Source organism: Stegostoma tigrinum, chromosome 2, assembly GCF_030684315.1.
Source record: "Stegostoma tigrinum isolate sSteTig4 chromosome 2, sSteTig4.hap1, whole genome shotgun sequence".
Classification (NCBI taxonomy): domain Eukaryota; kingdom Metazoa; phylum Chordata; class Chondrichthyes; order Orectolobiformes; family Stegostomatidae; genus Stegostoma; species Stegostoma tigrinum.
In genome coordinates, this window is record NC_081355.1 from 12,300,810 (window position 1) to 12,316,392 (window position 15,583).

The following is a 15,583-nucleotide window of genomic DNA, read 5'->3' on the forward strand; positions in this document are numbered from 1 at the left end:
CTTGTAAATATTCGGGTATGTCAGTGCCAGATCTTTGCTGAGCAGTGAATATTCAGGTTCTGAGAGGTTACTTCTGCAGTTTGATGCTTGATCAGGGATGGTCATCAGGGAGGTGAACATATTGAGTACAGTGTGATTGGTTACTGTAATACTTAGTCTGGTCAAAGCTCAGGAGAGCACAGAACAATAAAAATGAAGTCAACAATAATGAAATGCAAGAAGCTGAGTCTACATGTCAAAATCTGCTGAGATTGAAAGTTCTATGTGTGTGAGGGAGAAGAAATGGAAGAAATTATACTTTTAAATTGCACAAGCACATCTGAATGAGGTTGTTCTATAAGCCAAGTTATTTTTTTCTCCCTTTCCAAAGGTGAGAAGCCCTTCAAGTGTACAATCTGCCAATATGCCTCCATTGATGCCAGCTCTTTAAGGCGACATTCCCGCACACATTCTACTGAGAAACCTTACAAATGCCAGCTCTGTTCTTATAGTTGGTGAGTAGATCCATTATCATAATTCATTCCTGACCTTATTTACCTTTCCCATTTCAATTGCCCTAGGATCAAGAACAGGGACATCAAGTCGAGTGATGGAATAGAAACCGTAGCCTTGAATGAATATTGGATTGTAATGGCCGATGAAATCGAAGACTGAAGAACATTTTGACCCTTAACATTGTTGAAAATTTACATTTCCTTAGAGGGCATCAACTGATCAGAAATTCTGTGTGGGACAATCTTTGATAGTCCATGGTGAGAGTGTAGCAAGAAAATATATCAGTTTCTACAAAGAGACGTAACAAACCCTGGCCATTAGGGTGGCAGTTTCAGAAATCAACTGCATCATTCTCTGAGATAATGGGAACTGCAGATGCTGGAGAATCCAAGATAACAGAGTGTGGAGCTGGATGAACACAGCAGGCCAAGCAGCATCTCAGGAGCACAAAAGCTGATGTTTCGGGCCTAGACACTTCATCAGAGAGGGGGATGGGGAGAGGGTTCTGGAATAAATAGGGAGAGAGGGGGAGACAGACCGAAGATGGAGAGAAAAGAAGATAGGTGGAGAGGAGAGTATAGGTGGGGAGGTAGGCAGGGGATAGGTCAGTCCGGGGAGGACGAATAGGTCAAGGAGGCGGGATCATTCTCCGTTTGGGTGGAATCCACCCCAGCTGCTGTAGGGAGCTTCCTTTCTCATTACAAGATTGCTTTGCTTTAATGGTCAAACATAAGTGTTGTTTCTCTTCCCCTCCCTTCTGGTTTCAGTTTACATAGCTTTTCCTTCACTGTATTCAGTTTTCGTGTTCATTTCTAAAACTGAGAATGACTTGACTTTCTTACAAAAATTAAGAAAAGTCAGGCAGCTGTATGATTAACATTGAAGCAAGAAGGAAACAAGAGGCCAGATTCTGGCATTCAGTTCCTGCAGATCTCAGCAATAGTATTGATACATTGCAGGAAAATGGTTAGATCAACAACACTTAATATTTTCCTGGATAGTTTAATTTATACTTTGTTTGAGAGGTGTTTATTAAATTTGCAAATTAAATACCATCCTGTAGTTAACTATATTGTGTGGAATGTCATTGACCTCTGTGGATCAATGTTCAGACATTGGCCTGTGTTGAGTTGGCTGATCACAGTTGGGTGTCAGTGGAGGTATTTTATTCAACATTGTTGTTAGAAAGAAGTTAGGAAACATTTATGGACTCTGATTTGCCACTATTCAATAGCTTGAACTAGAGTGTATTTGCCCTGCTAATACTCTGCTGATGAATTGGCATACTCTTCCAATTGTTAAACTGATTTAAAATGAGACTGGTTACTGTCAATACTACAGACATAAAACTCAGGTCTAAAAATTGCATATTTAAAATTATTGTTATTTTTTTAAAAAATGCTGAGGAAAGTAGTTCTGGAACTCTTCAGCTTTCAGTTTGATTCTTTATTCAACAGTAAGATTTATTTTCACAAAGGCCTAAAGATCTTTGTCTCTAACAAGTGGATTGGATTTATCTTTTTAATTGGAAGAAGCAGCTTCAAGTTTGATCCTGGGTCCCCCTTCCAGGTATATTTTTAATCTGGGCAGCACATAAAATAGGTCAGCTGCCTAATCTACCACATTTCCGCCCTCAAACTAATCTTCATAATACACAAGGTGGCCTGTCATAAAAATTGGCTCTAAGGAGGGGTCACCAGACCATAAATGTTAACTTTGATTTTTCCTTCACAGATGCTGCCAGACCTGTTGAGCTTTTCCAGCAACTTCTGTCTTTATTCATAAAAATTAGCAGCCTGCCTGCAGTAAGGAGATAAAAAATTGTGCTAAATGAATAAGTAAAAGACAATTAGGCTTGTTGGTGAGTCTTTTAACTAGGATAATACACTGTCCTCTCCATAATATGGTTGGCAGGCTATTTTTTAATGGCCTGGCTGAAAAAAGGGGAAAGGGAGCAGATTAGGGGTGTGTCCTGTGCACATTGGGAAATGTCTCTCGCCCCCTTCCAAACAATAACCCCAAACTCCCTCCCTGTTGCAAAATCCCAACTGCCCCAAAACTTCTTTCTGAGAAAGGCACCTTCTCCTCTTACTCCTTCCTTCACTACTGGGTTCTGATGTTACCAAGTCCGTTGTAGCTCCTGATCGTGGGATTTCCTGTCATCTGAAGGATTGGAGTCCACTGTCAACCACTTTAGCCCACGCCCACCCTGTTGTGACTGTGGAATGGAGTTGCAAAACAGTAGCACCAAAAATATGCAATTATCAGTTAGTAAATGGGAAGTTACATTTTCCCCCAGATACAAGGACCCTTGCTGTTTGCATTTTGACTCTTTTTGCGTAACCATCTCTTGTTTATGTACTCTGTCCTTTGTCAATTCTGATTTAAGTTGCACTCTTGACCTCGTGAGCATTTGCTGCAATGTTTTACTTTCTGTTTACTTTGCTGTCTGTTTTTGTTCTCATATTTCTTTGTTTGATATTCATTTTTCTCACTCTAACTCTGTAGCCCTCTTCTGTGTTGATTTTGTTTAGTGTGTCTTTTCCATTCTGTTCTCCAAATAGAAGATCTTCTTTTATCTTCTGCTCCGGAAGCACCAGCAAAATGAGAGGCAATAAAAATGAATATATTATAGAAATGGTTGTTAATAAAACAAGATTTATATTGGGGGAAACAACCATATAACCCGAAGCATCTTTGGAATGAGACCACGTTGTTGCTTAGCAACTGCAGAATTTTTTTTTACTGTTACTTCTGAATTTACTTTAATGATTCTCCTATTTTTTTTTATACACTGCTGATTACAGCCTTCATTTTCAACTTCCCTGACAGAATCCTTACTGGTGAGAGTGAATTTTTATATGGTTTTTGACATGTTGGTGCGCAATTCTGTCTTTGGACTTCAACGAGCTCTCTCAAAACAAAAATTGCTCATGTCTTAAGACAGAAAATAGCGGATTTGTCTCTTCTTGAGGTTTTCTTTCCAATCTTACTTTCAAGCTTACCTGTGACTTTTATATGTGGAGGTGGATTAAAATGAAAAAAAAAGCGAAAAGTGACCGATCAAATGATAAGTAATGCTAGAAATTATTTGAACTGAAGAATAAGCCAGCATTTTGAATTCAAAAGGGAGAGGGTTTGTTTAAAGTTTTTCAAAATGGAGCTGCTTCTATTTAACTCTGAGGTTTGGATTTTAAAACTGTTTAATTTCAATTATAAATTTTATGGGGTGTAGCATCCCTACATTCATTCAAAATGCTTATTTGCTTTTATAGTAGCAAATAAAAATGAGTCCAAAACTTTGTGAATCTTTGGAATTCTGCACCCCATAGGGCTGTGGAGGTTGAATCATTGGGCATGTTCAAGTCAGAGACCAATAGATTTTGGAATCTGATGGCAGAAGGGATATGAAGATATTACCGTTTTCCTGTGCTGAGGGTAGGTAATCAATAGGATCTAATCAAATGCTGGGGAGAACTCAGTGCACTGAATCACCTTGCTTGTTCTCATGTTCACAAAAAGCAATAGAACGTATGAAAAAACTGACCTTGTTATCCACAACGTGGCTAGTAGTATAAGCTGCCATTTTTCGGGTTGCCGTGGACTGACCATTCAGCCCACCAATGCTGTTCTTTCATTGTCCAGGTGCACAGAGCTTTCCAAACAAGCAGACTTGGGAACAGGCTTGCTCACGAGTGCAGGGCAATTTTGAGTTGCCATGGAGCTTTGGAATGTACCCCAAATACTGTCAGTGGGGAAGATTACAAAAACCAGGCAAAATGGCATTGCTTCTGTCCAAAGTTCCTCCGTATAACATAAATTATATAGTACAAATAACTGTTGAAATGATAAATTTAATCAGTTTCGATTCTCCTTCTGTTGTGCAGCATCCAAAAGAAGAGCTTGGATCTTCATGTGCGCCGGCATCACACAGGTGAGACCTTTGGATGCCATTTATGTGTCTACTCCTCACCTGACAAACAGCTTTTGCAAAAGCATCTGAAGAAACATCAGAAGGAGATGGAAGAAACTTTAAGGAGCATTCAAACAACCCCTCGAGGGGAGCCATTTACAACAGAAAATTTTGTGGGAGCCCATGACATCCTGCAAACTAGCAAACCTTAAGAAACTGTGTTCACATATCTGTAAACGAGAAGTTTCTCCCAACTGTTTTTAATAGGCTAGCTGGGCTAGCTGTTACCATCTCAGGAACTGGCAATACTAACTAAATTCACTGATGGCTTGGAGTGTGTTCCAAGATTGTTCGCATTCTGAAAGGAGCGTTGGTATGTTAAGAGTTAGAATCTGCCAGTGAATTGTGAGAAAGTTAACTGTACAGTCTCTTATGCTAACAAAAAAATAGTGTCTCTGTTTTCCAGCCGTTTAGACCTTTTCTATTCAAGCATGCTCAACCCCAGCATTGCCCCACTACTTATTTACTTTTCAAGGAAGAGTCAAAGCGGTGGGTTTAGTTTTATAAGGACTGTATTTGCACAAAGGCTGCCCCAAAAAATTAAAGAATAAATTAAAATTTAAAACACAGACCAAAGAATGAAGAAACCTCTTGATCAAAACCACTGCTCTATACGTTTAGCATGTTGTTAATAAACAGTGTGTGCCAATGCACGTGCTCTTCAAAAGAAAGAAGACATGGTTAGGAGCAATTTTGACCTTCTCTGCAGCTTTTCCGCCACATTTGATTTCATCATGCATTCTGATAGTCGAACTGTTAAACTTTGCACTGTTACAATCAGCCAGAGCTGTGAAATGTTTCCACCAACACACAGCCTGCAATTGAATATGGATGAGTTGCATGAATGAAATTGCATGATTGCTTTTAGGTTTTGCTAATCTCATTATTACCCAAACCATCAAATGCAGTGAAGTTATTAATTTAAGAAAATAAACTTATACAGGCACTTGGAGTTACAAAGCAATGTACAATGATGTGCTAGTAATGCATTTTTACCTGAAGAAGAATAGCTGGAAATTACATTTAGAAATATTATTTGAGCGCTTAATGCATTGGTATAGTGGTATCAGTCTTGATTTGGTAGTAGCTTAGACCTCTGACCTCTGAGTTAGAATGTCCTGTGTTCAGGTTTCGCCAAAGACACTTAAACATATAATCTAGCATGACACTTCAGGACGCTACTGAGAGAACACTGTCCTGTGCTGTCTTTGATGGATCAGTTCCTTGAAGAATAGGATTGCAAACAGATGCAAAATTCAGTGTTGGATGTGATATTGAACTGTTTGACCTCAATATGAAACTTGGCCCATACTTCCAAAGAGGATCAACCTGTAGTACAGTTGATCCTTAATACTTGGCTTGCAATCCAGAGAAGTGCACAGGGAAATGGTAAGAAATGTGGAAGTTGAAAACCATAGAGTTGTAGATCAGGATGAAATGTGGAGATCTGATGTCATATTTCAGATAAAGAGATGTAAAAATCCAGTGGCAAATGATATAGTGGTCTGAGTCAATGTCTTAAATCAATGTGCCCACGAACACTACCATGCAAAACCATTGTGTTTTCTCCTTTTAAAAGTTTTAGAAATGTTTCATGTATTTGTATAGGTTGGTTTTGTTTGAAGCTTGGCTTTCAGTTCTGTAAGACAGTATTTAGTATTCTGAAGGCAAGTTATATTTGCATACTAATTTGCTGATTTCAGCATCTTCTTTGGAATACAGAAAGAAACAAACTTCATCTCCTGAGAGTCCGTGAATTTGGAGTTGGCGAAGACCCAGCTCTTTTGTTGTTTCTCATTTCTGAAACAACTGAAGCCTCTTGTCTTACATTAGTTCTCTCTGCTCTCAGTGCACAGTTGACAGCACAGAAGAAACAAAATTATGGTGGTCTCTACATGACTGCAAGCCTCCTGATCTATCACCGGAGTCTCTCCTAGTGGTCTTCAGAATGTGCTAAACGGGATGATTGTGCCTGTTCCCTATGGCCTTTCTGATCCATGTGGCTAGATACCACACGAGGCAGTGAATTCACCCATAGAGCCATCTAGGCAGGCTGGTGCTTATTGTAAATTTTCCCCAGTCAGCCTTCAGCTGCTCAACTAAGTCAGCAGAGGAGAGGGATAGAACCAGTAGCAATCTGTATTTTACAGATTAATGTTCCCAAAAGAGGCTATTTAGTCAAATGAGATATTAGAAGTTAATTCCTTCTGTTTTTGGGAAATGATGCCTGGTGAGAATATTTTGTCTACAAAGCTGGAAAAAGATATACAACAAGCAGTTATTGTTGCAATGTTCAATATCTTTCATAATATATTCTGAATGTATTAACTACTTTCTATAAAATTTGGAGCTAAATAGTGTATGGATTGCATGGTATACTGCTAATACACTGTGATAAGAAGGTCCTAGTTCAGTATTTACCTTGAGTTGCACAATTTGATCTTATCTGGAATGAGTTTATTTTTTCATGCAACAAAACAGATGCTGGGAAAGCCACATGTATTTTCCATTCCTAAATGGGTGCTCAAGAAATGGGAAACACACTTATAAAGTGACTTTCAGAAAATCCTAACTGCTTTACAATTAATCTTAAAATGATTTTGAAGTTTATGGTGGTTTATTATGCACTCGCTACTATAAAATAGGAAGCATTATAGCCTACTTGCGCAAAGCAAGCTCCATGCAAATGATTATCAAATAAGTAACCAGATATTCAATTTTAGATATTGACTGAGGAATAAATTATTTTCCAGAACACAAGGAGAATCCTACTTCAGACACTACCATGGAATCCTCCATGTCAACTTCGGTGCAGAAGTTTAGGCTAATGTTCATATACGTACTGAGGGTAGCTGCACAGTCTCGGGTGCCATCTTTTGTATCAGACATTAAACAACCTCACCACCAGTTAAGAGGAGAGCAGGATTGTTAACCCTGATAGCTAGCTGACCATCTGTGCATCGGAATGACAGATTATCTATTCACTATCACTTTATTGCTAGTCAGAGTTTGCTGTGGGCAAATTGGCTGCAGTTTCTACTACATCATAACAATGACGACACTTCAAAAGCATTTTCTTGGGTCTGAAGCATTTCAGGATGTCCTGAGGTGTTTTACAAACGGAAGCCTTTTACTTTTTCTTTTACTAAAGAGGGCTGACAGTATCTCAAAAAAATGTTTTTTTTAAATAGCCTGAATAGCTTTGATGGGCAATTCAAAGGACACTGTGATACTGGTGACCTCTTCTCCCTGAAGATTTTGACTTCTGTTGGTGTACAATTCCATAGGCATTAAGTATTAATTTTCCTAAAAAAATTTTGTTTTCCAAAAAAACTTGAAGGATTTCTCAGATATGACAATTCTAAGGAGGTGGATCACATACCTGCTTTGTCAACCATTCACTTAAATGGAAGTAAAATTGTGTTGGATCTCATTCCTGAGAATTCTGTGTTGTTGTGATTTCGGGTAGAGTCTCTGGTTGTTTCTGCTGCTTAGATCCCCAACGAGGTAAGATATCACAGAATCCATACAGTGTGGAAACAGGACATTCGGTCCAACAGGTCCACACTGCCCCTCCAAACAGCATTCCACCCAGACCCGTTCCCCTAACCCTGCATTTCTCATGTGTAACACACCTAACCTAACCTAAACATCCCTGGGCACTATTAGCAATTTAGCATGGCCAATCCACCTACCTTGCACTTCTTTGGACTATGTGAGGAAATTGGAGCACCTGGAGAACACCCACGCAGACACTGGGAGAACATGCAAACTCCACACAGACAGTTGCCCAAGGTCAGAATCACATCTGGGTTCCTGGCGCTGTGAGGTAGCAGTGTTAGCCACTGAGCCACCGTGCTACCCCCGTAAGATGCTGAGTTTTAGTAAACTTCAAATTAAACAAAGAACTGGAGATCTGAAACAAAGAATAAATACCTGGAAAAACTCAGCAGATTTGGCAGCACCTGCAGGGAGGAAGCAGAGCTAATGCTTCTAGTCCAGTGACCTTTCTTCAGAACTGATAGTAGTCTACTATGCTTATGCATCATAGTGTGTCAATGGTTAGCAGGGACCCAGGTTCGATTCCACTGTAGGGACCATGTGGGGTTTGCACATTCTCCCCACGTACGCACAGGTTTCCTCTGGGTGCTCTGATTTCCTCCCACAGTCCAAGGATATTCAGATTAGGTGGATTGGCCATGCCAAACTGCCCAGTTGTATCCAGGGATCATTAGCCATAGGAAATGCAGTGTTACAGAGACAGAGTGGAGGTTGGTTCTGATAGGGATGCTCTTTGGAGGGTTGGTGTGAACTCAATGGGACGAATGACCTCTTCCACATAGTAGAGATTTCTGTAATTCTATGACAAGGTTTTTGGGTTAGCTGAAAATAGGTTGGTTGCGCTGAAAGCACCTCTAGGCTTGATAGGGCCTGCATTGTGGAGTGGGTAAAAGACACGCAGGGAGGTATTCATGTACCAAAATTATTGAACGCAATGTTGAATCCTAAAGTCTGAAAGGTCCTCAAGCAGAAGTTGAGGTTTTGTCTTCCAACTTGCACTGAGTCTTGCTAGAGCACTGCAGTAAACCTGAGACAGAAATGTTGGCAATGAGAACACTCTGGTGTGTTGAAGAGGCAGACAACCGGAAACTTGGGGCCATTTTTACTGACAGAATATAGATGTTCCACAAAGCAGCCACTGTCCACGTTTCGTCTCCTCAGTGAAGAAAGTACTGCATTACGAGTGGTGAATAGAGTAGATTAGATTGAGTGAAGTGCAGATAAGTCATTGCTTCACCTGCTGTGGGGCCTTGGGCAGTAAGGCCGTAGGAGATAATGTGATGCGACTTTTACAATTGCATGTGCCATGGGGCTGTGGGAAGATATTCAGAGTGAAGGAGGAGTCCAACCTGAGTGTCCTGGAGGGAGTGATCCCTGTGGAATACTGAGAGGGGAGGTGAGGGTTACATGTGTCTAGCCATCTTAATGCTGTTTGGCCATGAAATATTAGCAAAAGTCAAACCGGAAGAGGGGAGAGACAGTTGGATCAGATTGAATATCACCCTGTGATGCATTAGCAGGCAAGTTGTCAAGAAATTATCTAACTTTGGTCAGGATATTTTAATTTCCTTTCTTCTAGCCTTAAGAATTATTGAAGAGAGGCTGGCTACTAACTTTTCTAAGATTAGTTTATCCATGGTAATAGACAAAATGGTTCTGATGAAAAGTCATGTCAATTTGAAGTATTAACTCTGTCAATCTGCACAGATTCTGTCTGATCTGTTGACTAGTTCCTGCAGCTTTTATTTCCTTTTCAGATTTCCAGCATGCACAGTATTTTGCTGTTTGTACGTTATATAATTATGCAATTCTTACGTATCTGCACGCCTTTCTTTCACAGTTGAACAGGAATGCCCATAATCTGAAATTGTGGTCAGTTTACAAGGGAGGTTAGCAGAGTTACCCCTGGGTAAGAAGTAGCAGGGGTAGTGGTAGTGCCACTGGACTACTAATCCAGAACTCTAGGCAAATGGTCTGGGGGTATGGTCGATGGTGAAATTTGAATTAAATATAAATCAAGAATAAAAAGCCATCCTAAAGATCACTATGAAACCACTGTCAATTGTCATTTTTCTAAAAAAAAATCCACCTGGTTCACTCATGTCCTTTAGGGAGGGAAATCTGCTGTCCCCATCCAGTGTGTCCTTCATGTGGACTCCAGACCACATCCCTTGAATGAATAATGAGTTCCTGTTCCCTTGGTGTTCTGTCTTATCCCTCACTACCACCACAACCACTGTCCATAAATTTACCCCCACCTGGATCCCTGAGACAGTAACAAAGTCAGGAATAAATAAATCCAATTAGTAATCATCAGAAGCGAAATGTGTGAGCATCTGGTTTCTGAAAAAATGGAAATATCTAACAGGCCACAACATAGCTAGAACTTAACATTGCCCAATGTGTTTCAATTGCATGTTAATTATGTGGTATCAGCAGTGTTTGTGTTTGAAGTAGGGGTAATTCATCACCCTAATTGATCAGCAATGTTCATGAAGATTTGTGACTACAATTGTTTGTTTTCTATTGAATGGGTACATTAGGAAGCTAACGACTTGATCTGATTAACAATTTATGTGAAAATGATTTCTACCGATCGATAGTGTTTCTAGAAATCAAATCTCGTGATGATATTTCAACTTGATATATTGTATTAATACCCTGTAACTGGCAGGAAAAGCACGTTTGGAATCAAGTGAATATTTTGAACTACTCTGTATGTCTGAAAATGTACAATCTAACTAAAGTGATGTTTGACAGAATTTCTCATTTTCAACTGAACAAGGTGATTTTTTTAATCAGGAGAGACAAGGTAAAACCCAAGTTAGGCAGTTTTTGTTTGAATTCCTTGTTTGCACAAGTTGCTGTATTGTTTAAACAGCGCAAAGAGCCCTTGGTGAATTTGTACTGATGTGCAGCAAGGAACATTGTACAACAGCAGTGTTGACTGACTGGAAAGTAATCCAGCTCTTAATAAATAGGTCTCAGGCACTTAGTGTAAAAGTTGGGAGTATGAAGTTTGCGGAACTTGTGAACTGTAAGCAGAAGGAGCTGTTCAAGGAAAATCAGGGAGCTACAGAAACAAAAATGAATTTTAAAAAAAGGGACTACAGGAAGTTTTAGACCACTATCTTTCAAAACGCTCTTCCACGTCATACCCAATATTTGCCATGAATGTAATGCGCTTTTGGCGATTTTGAAGGCTGTGTACATAAACTATATCTTTCTAATAATTTTGTTGTGTTTTTTGTTCACATTATGTCAGCTGGACCGTTTCAGCATTTCTGTTCTTTAATCATTTTTCAGTCACTTCACATTTCCTATTTAATAAGATTCCATTAAAGCATTTCTTCCCAATTTTTTTCCACATTCCACCAAAAGAAAATAGGCCTCCAACATATAGCATTCTATTCCCCCAATACCCTTTCAAACCTATCTGATGTATAATGAGTAGAATGTATTGTAAAATTGCCAATAAATCCAACTCCAATGATGTTCGCTTCATTCTACAATTCGTGGAATGTACCCTGGGAAAATGCTGTACTCTGGGTTTAGCCTTTTGGTCAGCTGCCTACCTCTGTTTAGGGTCTGAGTGCAAACAGGCAAAATGCATGGATTCATCCCTCTTCTGAAGTTCTGAAGAAGTCATCCCAGACTGGAAACAGTAACTCTGTTTCCCTTTCCACAGATGATGTGTTTCTCCATTCTCTGAGCCTGTCTCCCATCTGTCATACTGTCTGAATAATTCAGTGGTGCTTTCAGACAAAAGAAGGAAGCAGCGAACAGAAAATAGAAACAAATATAAAATGAAAAGAACCCAGGAGGGAATAAAACAAAACCAATAAAGTGAAATTTACTCCATGTAACTGTTGTGTAAATCTAACTTCGGGCTGAATGTTCTTTACTTTGAAATTAATTTCACTGCACTCCCTGAGCAGATTGGCAAATGTACAGGCACCTGACTATAGTTGTAGGCTGTGATATCCAAAGATTGACAGCTTTTAGTAGCCTGCTGTTCACAATTAAAAATGAGCCATATGATTTTTGAAAAAAACAGATATTTCCTGATAACTAGGATAGGGAAGATGTTGTAAAGGATAAGGATAAATTGTTTGATGTTGTTATGTTACCCACTCATTTGAGTTTGTCTTTTTATCTTTGGCTGACTGCATTCTATTCCATTGAAGAAAATAATGTCACTATTTGAGATCACTCCCCAAGTAGCTTTTCTTGGGCATTTTTCTTCCAGCCTGTGCTAAATTATGCCATTTCCTGAATTCACCTTCAAGGAGTCCTTGAGCTTTAATCTTTCTCTGTTGCCCAGGTAGTGCCAAAGTGGCCTAAAAGCCCTCCCCTTCTTCCTCTCCTACAGGCCCAACCAGTCCCCCTCCACTGACACACTCACCAGCATAACTGAACTCGTCCAAACCCATAACAATTTCTCCTTCAACTCCTCCCACTTTCTACAGACTAACAGGGTGGCCATGGGAACCAAGCTATGCCTGCCTCTTTGTAGGTTATGTGGAACAGTACTTCTTCTATAGCTACGCTGGCCACAACCCCCACCTCTTCCTCTGTTACATCGATGACTGTATTGGCACTGCCTCGTGCTCCCACAAGGAGCTTGAACAGTTCATCAACTTTACTAACAGATTTCACCCCAACCTCAAGTTCACTTGGCCCACTCTCTCCTTCCTGGACCTCTGTCTTCATCTCTGGTGATGACCTCGAAACTGATAACTATTTCAAGCCCACCGACTCCCACAGCTATCTAAAATACACCTCCTCTCACCCACCTTGCCGCAAGAATGCAATTCCCTACTCACAATTCCTCTGCCTCCATCACATCTCCACCCAAGATGGGGCATTCCATTCCCAAACGTCCCAGATGTCCTCATAGTTCAAGGACCACAACTTAGCCCCTTCGATGGTTGAAAACACCCTTGACTATATCTCTTGTGTTTCCCACACCTCTGCCCTCACACCCCCTCCCCACAATAACAGCAAGACAGAATCCCCCTTGTCCTCACATATCACCCCACTAACCTCCGGATTCAGCGCATCATTCACCGCCACCTGCAATCTGACCCCATTACAAAGGATATCTATTCTCTCCCCACCCTTATCTGCCTTCCATAGGGACCGCTTTCTCCATGACTCCCTCGTCCACTCCACACTTCCCACGAGCCCCACCACCCCCGGGCATCTTTCCCTGCAACCACAGGAGGTGCTATAACTGGCCCTACACCTTCCCCCTCACCCCCACCCCAGGCCCCAAATAAACTTTCCACATCGGACAGATGTTCACCTGCACTTCTGCTAATGTTGTCTATTGTATCTGCTGGTCCCGATGTGGCCTCTGCTACATCAGTGAGACCGAGCGGAGGCTCAGAGACCACTTTGTAGAGTACGTGTGCTTGATTCACGACAAACAACAACACGTTCCAGTTGCAAGCCACTTTAACTCCCCCTCCCACTCCCTGGGTGACATGTCCATTCTGGGCCTCCTGCAGTGTCACAATGATGCCACCCGGAAACTGGAAGAACAGCACCTCATATTCTACCTTGGAAGCCTACAACCCAATAGCCTCAACGTGGACTTTACTAGCTTCAAAATCTCCCCACCCCCGACCTTATCCCACGACCGATCCTCTCTCTCTTCCCCACCTCCTTGACCTGTCCATTTTCTCTCCCACCTATCCGCTCGTCCTACCTCACTGACCAATCCCTGCCACTACCTTCCTGCTATCACCTACTACCATCCCACCTACCTTCCCCAGCCCGACTCCAACCCTCTCTATTTATTTCAGAGCCCACCACTTCTCCCCAATTTCTGAAGAAGGGTCCTGACCGGAAATATCAGCCTTCCTGCTCCCCTGATGCTGCCTGGCCTGCTGTGTTCCTCCTGCTCCACGCTGTGTTCTGCCAAAGTATGTTTTGTGAGCGCTTAACTGCCCTAGGGATTTTATTGTCATTCTGAGCTTGAAACAAAGAAGTCTTACTGCTGTCTGGACCTTTCATGAAAATGCACTTGGAGTGCCATGTACAGTTTTGTCTCGTTCCCCAGGAAGAATATACTTGCCATTGAGGGAATGCAAGATTCACCAGACTGATTCCTGGGATTACATGATTATTCTATGAGGACAGATGGAGGAGATTGGGCCTATAATTTCCATATTTTAGAAGAATAAGAGAAGATTTAATTGAAGCATACAAAATTCTTATATGTTCAACAAAGCAGGTACAGGAACAATATTTTCCTCAAATTGGGAGTACCCAGAAGCTTGGGGTACAGTCTCAGAATAGTGGATGTGCGTTTGCTCGCTGAGCTGGAAGGTTAGTTTTCAGATGTTTCGTCACCATTCTAGGTAACATCATCAGTGAGCCTCCGACGAAGCGCTAGTGTTATGTCCCGCTTTCTATTTATCTGTTTAGGTTTCCTTGGGGTGGTGATGCCATTTCCTGTTCTTTTTCTCAGAGGATGGTAGATTGATTTGGAGCCAATATGTTTGTTGATGGAGTTCCGGTTGGAATGCCATGCTTCTAGGAATTCTCGTGCGTGTCTCTGTTTGGCTTGTCCTAGGATGGATGTCCATCCTAGGACAAGCCAAACAGAGACATGCCCGAGAATTCCTAAAAGCATGGCATTCCAACCGGAACTCCATGAACAAACACATTGATTTGGAGCCAATCTACCATCCTCTGAGAAAAAGAACAGGAAATGACATCACCAACACACGAAATGACATCACCAACCCAAGGAAACCAAAACAGATAAATAGAAAGCCGGACATAACACCAGCGCTTTGTCAGAGGCTCACTGATGATGTTACCTAGAATGGTGACGAAACGTCTGAAAACGAACCTTCCAGCTCAGCGAGCAAACTCACATCCAGAACCTCAACCTGAGCTACAAGTCTTCTCAAAACTCACTCGTCTCAGAATAAGAGGTAGGCTATGTAGCACTAAGATAAGGAGTGATTACTTCATTCTGAGGGAGATGAATCTTTGGAAACTTCCGTACTAGATGTCTATGGAGGTTCAGCCATCAAGTTTATTCTAGACAGAAATTGATAGATTTCCAGATATTGGTGATATCAAGGGATATGGGAATAATAGAAGAAAAATGGTGTCAAGGAATGTGATCAACTATAATCTAGTTAATTGGTGGGGCAACATCAATGGACTGATGGCCTACCTGTGCTCCCATTCCGCATGTTCCTATGAGTACACCATCTCAGTTGGGCCGTGATGCTGAGTACTTCGATTCCAGATAATTCTGCTCTCTGGAGCACCTTGGGTTGTGATTATAACTAGACTGGATGCCAAACCACACCAGTTTTCCTCGCCTGGTTACAAAATACTGGGGTATTGATTTTCCACAGAGATCCCTGGCTGTGGTGAGGTCACATGGTCAGCAGTAAGGGAAACACAGGAATCGGTGGAGACATTGAATATTTCTCACAAAGCAAAGCCATAGAAGATGTAGGATCAGAAGTGGGACATTTTGCTCATTGAGTCTGCTTTGCCATTCAATGAGATCATTGTTGATTT

At 41.1% G+C, this 15,583-nt stretch overlaps 1 protein-coding gene across 1 annotated transcript in view; it reads left to right on the forward strand.

The window, feature by feature from the left end:
* si:dkey-154p10.3 (oocyte zinc finger protein XlCOF6) overlaps positions 1–11,227 on the forward strand; it is a 39,894-nt gene extending 28,667 nt beyond the window's left edge. The window contains exons 6-7 of the mRNA XM_048559514.2: positions 371–494; positions 4,383–11,227. Coding sequence (XP_048415471.2) covers positions 371–494; positions 4,383–4,620 — 362 coding nt within the window. The 3' untranslated portion in view covers positions 4,621–11,227. The remainder of the gene's footprint in view (positions 1–370; positions 495–4,382) is intronic.
* The last annotated feature ends 4,356 nt before the right edge of the window (positions 11,228–15,583 follow it).